This window comes from Rhinopithecus roxellana, chromosome 9 (assembly GCF_007565055.1).
Source record: "Rhinopithecus roxellana isolate Shanxi Qingling chromosome 9, ASM756505v1, whole genome shotgun sequence".
NCBI classification, from domain to species: Eukaryota; Metazoa; Chordata; class Mammalia; order Primates; family Cercopithecidae; genus Rhinopithecus; species Rhinopithecus roxellana.
In genome coordinates, this window is record NC_044557.1 from 130,795,514 (window position 1) to 130,807,744 (window position 12,231).

General features: G+C 38.7%; 1 protein-coding gene across 9 annotated transcripts in view; it reads left to right on the forward strand.

Annotated features, from left to right (window-relative positions):
* NCOA2 (nuclear receptor coactivator 2) overlaps window positions 1-12,231 on the forward strand; it is a 298,535-nt gene that overhangs the window by 242,396 nt on the left and 43,908 nt on the right. For all 9 annotated transcript variants that reach the window (XM_030937509.1, XM_030937516.1, XM_030937513.1 and 6 more), the window contains 4 exons: window positions 792-893; window positions 1,505-1,648; window positions 4,658-4,805; window positions 7,062-8,331. In XM_030937509.1, coding sequence (XP_030793369.1) covers window positions 792-893; window positions 1,505-1,648; window positions 4,658-4,805; window positions 7,062-8,331 — 1,664 coding nt within the window. The remainder of the gene's footprint in view (window positions 1-791; window positions 894-1,504; window positions 1,649-4,657; window positions 4,806-7,061; window positions 8,332-12,231) is intronic.

Here is a 12,231-nt window from a genome sequence, read left to right on the forward strand (position 1 = left end):
AACAGCATTTGTCCAGTGTTTTTTAAATTGAAAGGGCTGTGCAGTGTGCTCTGCATGTTACAAAGATAAATAAAACTTTTCCCTTTCCTCCAGAAGTGAACCCTGATGCATAAAACAGTTGAAGCAAGGTGAGGAATAAGTGATTAGAATTGGCTGTATGAGAAACTGTCCACAGCCGATTCTGAACTATAATGCAGCTGTCCTGGTGCACGCTGCATTTTCTAGGTATTGTAGTCGTTCTCTGAATCTGTGTCTAGACCCAGTTTATATTCTTTGCTTTAAATTGCATATTGCCATTGTAGTATTTACTTAGTTTGGCATAAGGTGTACCTAGTTTTCCTGAACCCTAAAACTCAAGAAGCAAACCCTTGATAAAGCAAGAGTATCACATTTTAGTTTCATCATTTTTGTATTTCATTACATATTAACCGGGTTTTCTATCAGCCATTTTAAAAGAAAGGATTTAATTTTGTCTTCTACTGCTGGAGAGAGTGTTTCAGATTATTAAGGCTTTAGTGTAGTGGATGTATTTCCATCACATGTATCGTGGGGCCTCGGCAGTTTATCCTCTGCTCCCCAGTTCTCCTTACACAGCCACCCTCCGTCTCCCTTACCCACCTACCACTTTCATGGAGAGAATAAAACCAGTAAGAAGCTCAGGTACATAATGTTTCATCACTCTCTCCCTTACTGCTTTTTTTATGACGGGCTGTGCTGTCAGAAATACACTTGGGTTTGTTTGAATCACTAGGAAAGCCCCATATGATAAATGTAAACATGTGTGATTTAAGATTTGCAGTCCTGCTTGATTTGCGTGGCAAGAAGAGTTCCCATGAAGGAAAGACCAGTTCTTCCCTCATCAGAAAGTTTTACTACTCGCCAGGATCTCCAAGGTAAATTTCCTTTCCAAAGAAGACCAAAGGAATCATTTTAGAATACTTACATATTTGAGAATGCAAGGACTGTATTTAGAAGACTGTAAGGATGCTCGTACTAGCAATTGCTGCTGCAGTAGAAATGTCAAGGAGTTGGAAGACCAGAGAGAGAGATGCTGGCTGTCACTGTATACCCTTTTGGTCCATGTACTTGTGTTACCTAGTTTAAATAAATACATTTAGATCTTGTTAAAATTTAATTATTTCTGGCTGGGCGTGGTGGCTCACGCCTGTAACCCCAACACTTTGGGAGGCTGAGGCAGGAGGATCACTTGAGGTCGAGAGTTCAAAGCCAGCCTGGCCAGTGTGGCAAAACTTCATCTGTATTAAAAATACAAAAATTAGCCAAATGTGGTGCATGCCTGTAATCCCAGCTTCTTGGGCGTCTGACGCACAAGAGTCGTTTGAACCCAGGAGGTGGAGGTTGCAGTGAGCTGAGATTGCACCACTGCACTCCAGCCTGGATGATAGAGTGAGACTCTTGTCTCAGAAAAATATATATATATATATATTTATTTCCATAAGGAATAGATCAGCATGTAGGTATAATGCCTGCTGTTACTTAATAGGCAAGATCACTTCTCTGGATACCAGCACCATGAGAGCAGCCATGAAACCAGGCTGGGAGGACCTGGTAAGAAGGTGCATTCAGAAGTTCCATGCACAGCATGAAGGAGAATCTGTGTCCTATGCCAAGAGGCATCATCATGAAGGTAGGCATCTCTAAATGATTTTTCTTAAATTATTGCTTCCTGTGGGAGCTTTCTCTCAGTGATTCCTGGAGTTCACCTTGGGAACAGAGCTGGTGACTGTTCTCGTGAGCTGTCTCATCTGGCGTAGATGTTGCCTTCTGAAGGAAAATTTTAACAGGAGAACTTGTAGGACAGAAGAGTGACGAAAGTAGAACAGGAGATGATAGTGTCACAGAGGCAGACAAAAGGAGGAAGAAAGAGGTCATTTTCTTTGATCCAGGAGCTTCTAGATGTATAACAAAAGTGTAAGTACCATCTAATTAAGAGAAATATTAACAATTCAGTTAGAATCTGAATATAAGAATAAGTGGAATTTTGGAGAGTGAGTGAATCCCTGGTGGAGGTAATGGTGGGGACCCCAAGCCCTTCTTCAAGGTAGTAACCAGCAAAGACTATCCAGGTGTTTCTAGAGGGCCCAAAAGTTGACACGACTTGTCTTAGCTCACTGACTTAAGCAGTAGGACAGCTGGAACTGAGCCCAAGACTTCAGTAATAACAGCAGCCCTTATTGAGTACCTGGTCTTTGTGTGGCATTGTCCCTTTTGCCTCCTCTCACTGGCCCTCACAGCAAGCCTGTGACGTGGACGTCACATCTGTCACTCTGGACAAGGGGACAAGGAGATTGAGGCAGGTGGAATGACTGACTCTCTAGCATTCAGTATCAGTGCAGGACATCTGTCTGAGCCCATTTTGGTCACTGTCATGCTGCTTCCAAAGGTCTTTCCAAAGAATCACTTTTTCTCAAGTGCATTTTTGTTTTCTGTTAAAGAGGTATGAACCAAAAGAAAACTCCTTTTGCTTTACTATGTGCTAATTTGGGGAGCAAGACTGTCCTTCTCTCTGTGTCCCAGCAGTGGGGTTGGCCAGGGCTCCACATGCACTGTCAGCTGGGCCATACTGCACGGGAGGGACTCGTGCAGTGCAGTGCAGCTTGTAACTCAGCTTTGACAGTTGTCTGCTTCCTTGCAGAAAAAATTTGTAATTAGTTATAGAAAATGGAGTTTGAGTTTGTCATCATCTACCTAATGTGCATCTGGCACTTTACCAATAGTGTTGGTATGTTTAAACTTTATGCTTTTTAGATCACTTATAAAAAAGCAAAAATCATAATAAATGACCTGTCCCTCCCATGCCCTTATTTTTTCCTCATCTTATTTATTCTTTTCATCCTATTCATCCTATTTTTTAGAAATAAGTGCATAATCCAACAACTTGTGTCTTCTAGCATTTTTCTTTAAGTTGGAAAGAATACAAGGAAATAAAGATGCTACATTGACAGAAATCAATATTTAACCTACCATTTCATTACATCCGGTTTAAAATAAAAAGAATAGTAATAATAAAAACCAAGAAATTGGCATAAGCAAACATGTTCGGCATCCTTGGGTCCTGAGTTTAATTCTTTGACAACCTGATTCCTTACAAAAGGATTTACACAGATGCACCAGACACTGTGCTAGATTTAAACAGATGGGACCCACTAGAAGGAAACCCCATATAGACATTTCAAACTTTTGAAATAGGTAAGATCAGGGATGATCAGTTACATTGAACAGAAATCTGCAAAGCGTTGTTTAAATGGAGGCACTTCCTAAATGTGTTCAGGTGAGTGCTTACACATACCTACTTTTCTGAGTTGTTGGATGTAGACCAAGTTTAAATGAAAATCTTTAGGGATCACAGCCAAGGTCAGTTAAAATTCTGAAATCATAAGCCATTGGAAATATGTCTTACTATAAAAAAATTATATTTACGTCATCTTTTAGAAACATTATGCAAAGCAAAATACTCACATGTTCAGTAATTCATTTTCAGTACTACCACTTCAGACTAACATTGTGCAACAATTGATGGCAGAAAGTGAAACCTAAATGTAGTATCTAACTGAAACTGCAGAGAGAAGTCATTAGACAAATTGCTTAGAGTGAAATTTTACCAAGAAATTAGAATCCACATTATATGTCAGCCTCTCTCTCTCGTGGCAGTTTTGTGGCATGGTGAATACGCATGGTTGCTTTAGGGGTAACTATTCAGCCCACAAAATGTGTGCTGAGGATTATGTGGTAGCAACATAGTAGCCTTGTTAAAATGGTTTAAGAGGAACTAAAATGATCTGTCTTTTTTTTAAACTGAATTGAAATGTTCTTTTTTAATAGGTGGTATAAGACAGTTATGAAACATAGTAGCTTTAAAAGATAAATCTCAATTATTTTAAGAGAAATTGTCTTAACCTAGTTGATTTGTGTTGTATTTTTATTGTCTTGAAAATGGAAACACCTGACCCCTTATCTAAAAGTTAAACCAATTCCAATGTCACTTAAGATTTGCACTTTTATTGTTTCAGTTTTGTTTAGCCTTTTTTTCTCTGAATAGATTCTTCTGATTGTTTATCTTTTACTTCCTGTTGTCCTAACCACGAAAATAATACTTCTTGCACAGTGAGAAACAGGATTGGGGGAGAGTAGTGTGTGAGATGATGGATTGAACAGTACGTAACTTCGAGATGAATATTCAGAGAACATATTTAATGTCATAAATTTTATTTTAATATTTGTATTAGTTTTACAAGGAAATTAAAGTCAAATTGTATACCTAAGAGATACCCTGTTTATACATTGTATTGTTTTCTACCATTTTAAGCAAATCATTGTAAAGCTTGTTTGAACTGATAAATGGTTTACACTGTTTTGCCATAATAATAAAGATTTTAAGAACACAGTTTGAGGGTCCAGGCTGTTACTCCTTTTCATAAGAAAAACAGATAATTGAGGTTATTGATATTTTGAGTGAAAAGTAAATATAAAACATTATATTTTAATCTCATAAAGATTACTTATAACTCTTTAACATGCTGGTGGGAAACTATTATGAAACTTAATGAAGTTGATTACTCTTATTATGTCTTGTCCTCCCCGACCTCTCAGTTTTTTTTTTTCTAAACATGCCTTCTGTTTCTTTGCTTGCCTGCAGTACTGAGACAAGGATTGGCATTCAGTCAAATCTATCGTTTTTCCTTGTCTGATGGCACTCTTGTTGCTGCACAAACGAAGAGCAAACTCATCCGTTCTCAGACTACTAATGAACCTCAACTTGTAATATCTTTACATATGCTTCACAGGTAATCCTAGTTCTAAGAAGTCATTGTTCATTTCCAAGTTAAGAGGAGATATTAAAAAAGCAGCAAATCATTTTAGAGCTTTGAGGATTTGTTAGACATTTCTTCTCATCAATCCCAGTAATGTAAAATATAAAATTAAATTGTTATTAGCTGTTGGCTAAATGACAATTCATAATATAATTGACCCTCTGTATCCGTGGGTTCTGCATCTCAGGATTCAGCCAACCACAGATGGAAAATATTTGGGGGGGAAAAATATATATAATATTATACTGTATTATTTTATTTGTATTATAACTGTATTTACACTGTATTAGGTATTATAAGAAATGATCTCTAGAAATGATTTAAAGTATATAGGAGGATGTGTGTAGGTGATATGCAAAAATTATGCCATTTTATATCAGGGACTTGAGCATCCATGGATTTTAGTATCTGTGGCGTGGGGGCAGGGTGGAGGCTAGAACCAGTCCCGCATGTAACCAAAGAACAACTGTATTGGCAAAGTAGGACTCTACTTTGAATTTTAGCCTTAACAGTAGTGAATTGTAAAACCCAGCTGGAAGAACACAAGGCTAGCACTAACTTTGCTCAGACATAATTTCCTATTATATTGAAAAAGGGAAATTTATTGATCAGCTCCCAGTAGCAACAAATGCAGGGCAGGAATATTGATGTCAGTAGTATGATTTCTGCTCCTGTGTGTTTAAATGTAGAACTTCTTTTTTTTTTTTTTTTTTTTTTTTTGTGAGGCACAGTCTTGCTCTGTCTCCCAGACTGGAGTGCAGCGGCGCGATCTCAGCTCTCTGCAACCTCTGCCTCTTGGGTTCAGGCGATTCTTGTGCCTCAGCCTCCTGAGTAGCTGTGATTACAGGCGTGTTCCAGCCTTGAGTGATCCTTCCACCTTGGCCTCCCAAATCACTGGGATTACAGGTGTGGGCCACCACACCCAGCCTAAATCTAGAACTTTCTATGTATATATTTACAAATAATATTTTAGGTTTTTGTTCTCAGGTTCAAATTAACTTCTCAACATTAGACCTTAAATTGAAGGGTAATAAACAATTTCATAAAAAAGTGAAGATAAAGAAATTGAATGTTGATTTTTAAATAAATGTCATAAACCATATTGTTTTGAGCACATATTTAGGAAAATGATTAAATTTCATTAGTTATCTAAATGTTTATGCTTATGCCGTGGAAAACTTTATGAGGTCCTGTCAGTAAATATATAACGTTGCTCTGGCTGAGGAGTCCCATTTTATCACATTTCTCAATTTACTGTCTATTTAGGAGTAAAAAAATCAGGCAACTCTGCCAACTGTTAATAAATCTAACCTCAAGCTGAAACAGTTTGAACGTGATTACAAATGTGGCAAATTTCACCCACCTAACCAAAAGCTGATGTTTGACAATTTGTGAAACCTGTTTTATTTGGACTTGTGAACACATTTTGTAACTCAAAAGTGACTGCCAAGGCTGTAAATTAAAGCTCATAGAACTTGCAAAATCATGTTGCTCAGAAAGGCTGCTTTTAGTCATTAGAAAGGAGATGGAATGGAGTTATCCAGAAGTAGAGTAATAAGATCACAAACTAAAGTCACTCTGAACTTCCCTTCCCAAGCTGTTGGCTCTGAGGTCTCGCTCTGACTTGGAGGGATATGGGGTGAGGAGGTGAGTGGAAATCTGTTAAACAAGGTGATCTAACTCTAAACAGTTTTAGTAACTATTAGTTCTAGAACTGGCAGAGTTTCTCTTAACAGTTAGGGGCAAGTTGTTTTCCCCTAAGTGTGTTTATCTTCAGCCAAGCAGTAAATATCAGAGCTCTGGGCTTACAGATGTGTGTATTGTTAGGAATTATAATCTCTGGAAGAAAAACCGAAGACAGCTCTACTCATTTCTTTAAGACAGTACAAGCTCTCAGCTACTCATGAGAAAGATGTATTATGTAATTGGAACCCTGTTAATGTCTTGTCTAGTAAATGCAATTTCAATACAGTAGTAGTCAAATTTAAACACACCCCCTCTGTAAAACCAGACATCTTAATGAGTTGCCTGAAAAACATCCCTCTTGGTCCAACACTACGTGTTCAGTCTTGTCCATAATTGCAGATGATTTCAACAAAGTATTATCTATCCTTAAAATATAGCCTGTTCTTTTAAAGCAAAGAAGCCATTTCATTTTTAAAAATTAATAACAACTTGCTAAGTTATTTTTCCTTTTATCTTACATTTCTTTCTTTTCTCATTATACAGAGAGCAGAATGTGTGTGTGATGAATCCAGATCTGACTGGACAAACGATGGGGAAGCCATTGAATCCAATTAGCTCTAGCAGCCCTGCCCATCAGGCCCTGTGCAGTGGGAACCCAGGTCAGGACATGACCCTCAGTAGCAATATAAATTTTCCCATAAATGGCCCAAAGGAACAAATGGGCATGCCCATGGGCAGGTTTGGTGGTTCTGGGGGAATGAACCATGTGTCAGGCATGCAAGCAACCACTCCTCAGGGTAGTAACTATGCACTCAAAATGAACAGCCCCTCACAAAGCAGCCCTGGCATGAATCCAGGACAGCCCACCTCTATGCTTTCACCAAGGCATCGCATGAGCCCTGGAGTGGCTGGCAGCCCTCGAATCCCACCCAGTCAGTTTTCCCCTGCAGGAAGCTTGCATTCCCCTGTGGGAGTTTGCAGCAGCACAGGAAATAGCCATAGTTATACCAACAGCTCCCTCAATGCACTTCAGGCCCTCAGCGAGGGGCACGGGGTCTCATTAGGGTCATCGCTGGCTTCACCAGACCTAAAAATGGGCAATTTGCAAAACTCCCCAGTTAATATGAATCCTCCCCCACTCAGCAAGATGGGAAGCTTGGACTCAAAAGACTGTTTTGGACTTTATGGGGAGCCCTCTGAAGGTACAACTGGACAAGCCGAGAGCAGCTGCCATCCTGGAGAGCAAAAGGAAACAAATGACCCCAACCTGCCCCCGACCGTGAGCAGCGAGAGAGCCGACGGGCAGAGCAGACTGCACGATAGCAAAGGGCAGACCAAACTCCTGCAGCTGCTGACCACCAAATCTGATCAGATGGAGCCCTCGCCCTTAGCCAGCTCTTTGTCGGACACAAACAAAGACTCCACAGGTAGCTTGCCTGGTTCTGGGTCAACACATGGAACCTCGCTCAAGGAGAAGCATAAAATTTTGCACAGACTGTTGCAGGACAGCAGTTCCCCTGTGGACTTGGCCAAGTTAACAGCAGAAGCCACAGGCAAAGACCTGAGCCAGGAGTCCAGCAGCACAGCTCCTGGATCAGAAGTGACGATTAAACAGGAACCGGTGAGCCCCAAGAAGAAAGAGAATGCACTACTTCGCTATTTGCTAGATAAAGATGATACTAAAGATATTGGTTTACCAGAAATAACCCCCAAACTTGAGCGTCTGGACAGTAAGACAGATCCTGCCAGTAACACAAAATTAATAGCAATGAAAACTGAGAAGGAGGAGATGAGCTTTGAGCCTGGTGACCAGGTAAGTTTTATCACGTCTTCTCGCAGGTGTACTAATCTATATCCATCAAGGATTTTCTCCATAGGGGCATTTTGAAGTCTCAGGTGATTGGATAAAAATAAGCTTTCTCCTTTGTTGTTCTTACCTTGAAACTCTCACTGAGGCTGTGTGTTTCAAATACTCTCCTAGCAAAGAGTGAAATTGTTATAGAACATGGGTGGGCAGGCGTTTTTTTGTGAGGACCAAATGGTAAGTATTTTAGGCTTTGCAGGCCATATAGTCTCTGTCAAAACCATTCAACTCCACCATTGTAGTGCAAAAGCAGCCACAGACACTGTGTAAACAAACTTGAATATGACTTTGCTCCAATAAAGCATTGCTTATAGACACTGAAATTTGAATTTCATGCAATTATCGTGTGTCACAAAATATTAAAAATTTTTTTCAACCATTAAAATATGTAAATTCATTCTTAGCTCATACAAAAACAGGATTTAGCCCACAGGCTGGTGATAGTTTGCTAGCCTCTGTTATAGATGCTGCCTGAATTGGAGATAATCACTTCCTTGAAACTGGGCTTTGTCAGAACAGACTTAATTGAATTATTTCTTATTTACCTTTCTCTCTTTATAAGATCAGAGTTTAACTGGTTTTGAAACCCAATGAAGGTCATTATACCTCTCTTTATTCTTAACTAAACTTCTGATTAATGCAAAAGAATTTCTTAGACCACTGGTATAAAAAATATTTAAGAGGGAAAGGGATAGTAGAAAGGAGAGAGAAAGGTTTAACTGACGTTAGTACATCTGAGCCATGTTATGTAAATTCAAGACTAGAATAATAGGCTACATTATGTGCTCTTCTTGTCTGAAAAATAAATTCCCTGAAAAAAATCCAAGATACCTTAAGTGATATTCAAAATAATTCTTATTTATACTTGACAAATTAGAATTGTATATATTTATGGTATACAACATGTTGTTTTGGAATACATATCCTGGAGTGGCTAGCTCAAGCTAATTAACAAATACATTACTTCACACACTTTTTGCAGTACAAACACTTAAAATCTATTAGTGATTTTCAGGCATATAATACATCATTACTAACTGTAGCCACAGTGTTGTACAGTAGATCTCTTGAACTTATTCTTCCTAACTGAAATTTGTATCCTTTGATCAACATCTCCTCAACCTTCCACCCCAAATCATTCTTGATAATCCTCTAAGGAGATAATGACATCACAGAGAAAAAGTAAGCTATTATTTTTCTTTATTAAAAAAACAAAAACAGACTGGGTGAAGTGGCTCATGCCTCTAATCCCAACACTTTGGGAGGCCAAGGTGGAGGATTGCTTGAGGACAGGAGTTCAAGACCAGCCTGGGCAGCATGATGAAACCCCATCTCTAGAAAACATAAAAAATTAGCTAGGTGTGGTGGCATGCACCTGTAGTCTCAGCTACTCAGGAGACTGAGGCTGCTTGAGCCCAGGAGTTGGAGGTTACAGTGAGCTATGATTGCACCACTGCACTCCAGCCTAGGCAATAGATTGAGACCTTGTCTCAAAAAATAAAAACCCATTTAAAGAAAACATGGGTTATTAACAGCCACCGTGACTTGGCATGAGACATTTCCTGGGGAATCAATGATCCAAGACTTCACCCTAGCCATCCCTTTCCTGTAGTCCCTGAATATGCCCTGTACGTCTTATCTGTTCTTGAGTCGTGATTGGTTAAAAAGTGAAGAAGCTAAGAGGCCTTCCTACTTTAAATGGCTCAAGGTTTGTCCTTGAAATTTGTTTTGCAAGAGGATATTTCATTTGTCAGTGTCTTCAATGGATGGAGAGAGGAAAAGTACACCCCTTGCTGTACCCTGGAGCTCTGCTGAGTCGGTAGAGCTAACCCAGAGGCAGGTCTGGGGTTGAGAGCCATCGTCAGGGATGCCGAGGCCACACTTGCTCTTTTAGCCAGGCTCCATCTAGGCTTCTAAGCACTTGGCTTCCTTATTTCTTTCACTTTGATGTCTTGACAGCTGCTACCATTCCTAAAGGTCAGATATAATTTTTCAAACCTTCATGTCCTTCACAAGGGAAGCAGAGCCAAATTACATAAACATCTTGGGTGATTAATCCTTAAACTTAAATGTTAGTGCAACGTTCTATTAGCAAGCTATTCCATAATGCTGTAAAATCATTAAATGGGGAAACCGGTGTCTCAGCAGAAAATTAATAGCAATGTCTTGAATAAAGTGAAATGTAAAACCATATTAACACCTATAAGTGTTTTAATCTTTTGAGGTTTACTAGATTAGAATCTACACAGCTAGTGGCAGTCCAGAGTGGCAGGCACAGACAGTGGCACTCCAGTCTCTTGACACATGCTGGAGGGCGAGATGGGTCTCCCTTAGCTTAGTGTCTAATGTGGCCAGGCCTTCCCTCTGTAAACAATTTATTTCTATCCCAGGCCTGATCTGAGGCCCCAGGGACTTAGAGAGTCAAGGAAAGGGGCCACTTTTTGGTATTTCTGTATTTATTTATGTGATTGCACTAACTTCAAACAAAAAAACTGACAAAAGAGGACTTTTTTAAAAAGTCCTTGAGTCACTTGCGGTTTCAGATTATTATTTAGGAGAAATGTTTTTTCTGATAAAAATTATCTCACCTAGGAAACAGAAAGTCCAGAGTGTAATCAGCACAGATCTGTCACTTTGGGTGAATCAAAAAGCAGTGTGCACAGGCACACACGCACATGCACACAGAGGCACATATAGTAAGTATATTTTTCTTAATGAAATCCAGTCGCTGGTCTCGTCCTCCCTTTACTCTCATGTAAAACTCCACCAGAAGTACTGCTTTGGAGCAATTTTAACATCAAAAACATTGCAGCTTGAAAAGTTACCACAGGAAGTGTGCATTACCTATATTTAGATCAAAGTTAGAATGACTTTAAGAAAAAAACAATGATTCTTTCACCTCTTGCTCACCTTCACTATTTCCAAATACAGGTTAATTGCATCTCCTATTGATTGCTGTACAAACTTATTGAAGACTTCTTCCACTTCAGTTGAATACAATAAGTTATTTAGTGAGGTAAAACAAACTATTAGTGAGGCTGAATTGCACAGTTAACTGTCTTGTTATTTTGATTCAGAAAAGAGCCATTGACTGAGTGTGTGTTTAACCTATTACTAACTTATTAAGGACAGGAAGTACTTCGATGGTGTTATTATACCCAAAATAGCATTTTTTACCAGGCAGAGTGGTTAAACAACATTTGTTTCTACAGCATTTCCTAACCAACAGGAAACAGTAACAGAAAAATTTCCAATATGTTTACAGACTTTTAAGTTACATGCTTATTTACACAGTGGAACATGGTTGATACTTAACCCAATGATACTACTGGGTCCTTTCTAATGCTGCTGAGACACGTATGATAAGGTTTGGAAATAGTCTAAAAATAATTTCTTCTTGGCATTTGACTCCATTAGAAAGGCAACCATATTTTAAACTGATGGTGTCCTGAAATTTTCTCTCCAGATGTGGTAGAATTGTATTACCATTTCTTAACAACTTTGTGTTAGGCAAGTATGGTAAAATTATGCTTTTTATTTAAAATATTTTGAAAAGATGCTTTGTAATTTATTAGAATACTGATGTTGTTTAAATGCATGTGCTTTTTATATTTCCTGCAGAGAACAAGTTGATTTAACATGAAAAAATCCTAAAACCAGAAAAATGAAAAATTAAAGAAATCAAGTCTGATTTTCATTTTGTAGAACTTTTATAAAAATCTTTCTGACTCATTTTCTGCCTGAAATAGTTTAAACTAACAACTCAAATTGATGTGGCTAATTTGAGCATTCAAATAGATGCCTAAGCAAAACTTTAAAGTATCTTGGCAAAGCATTTTAAAGGAAGGC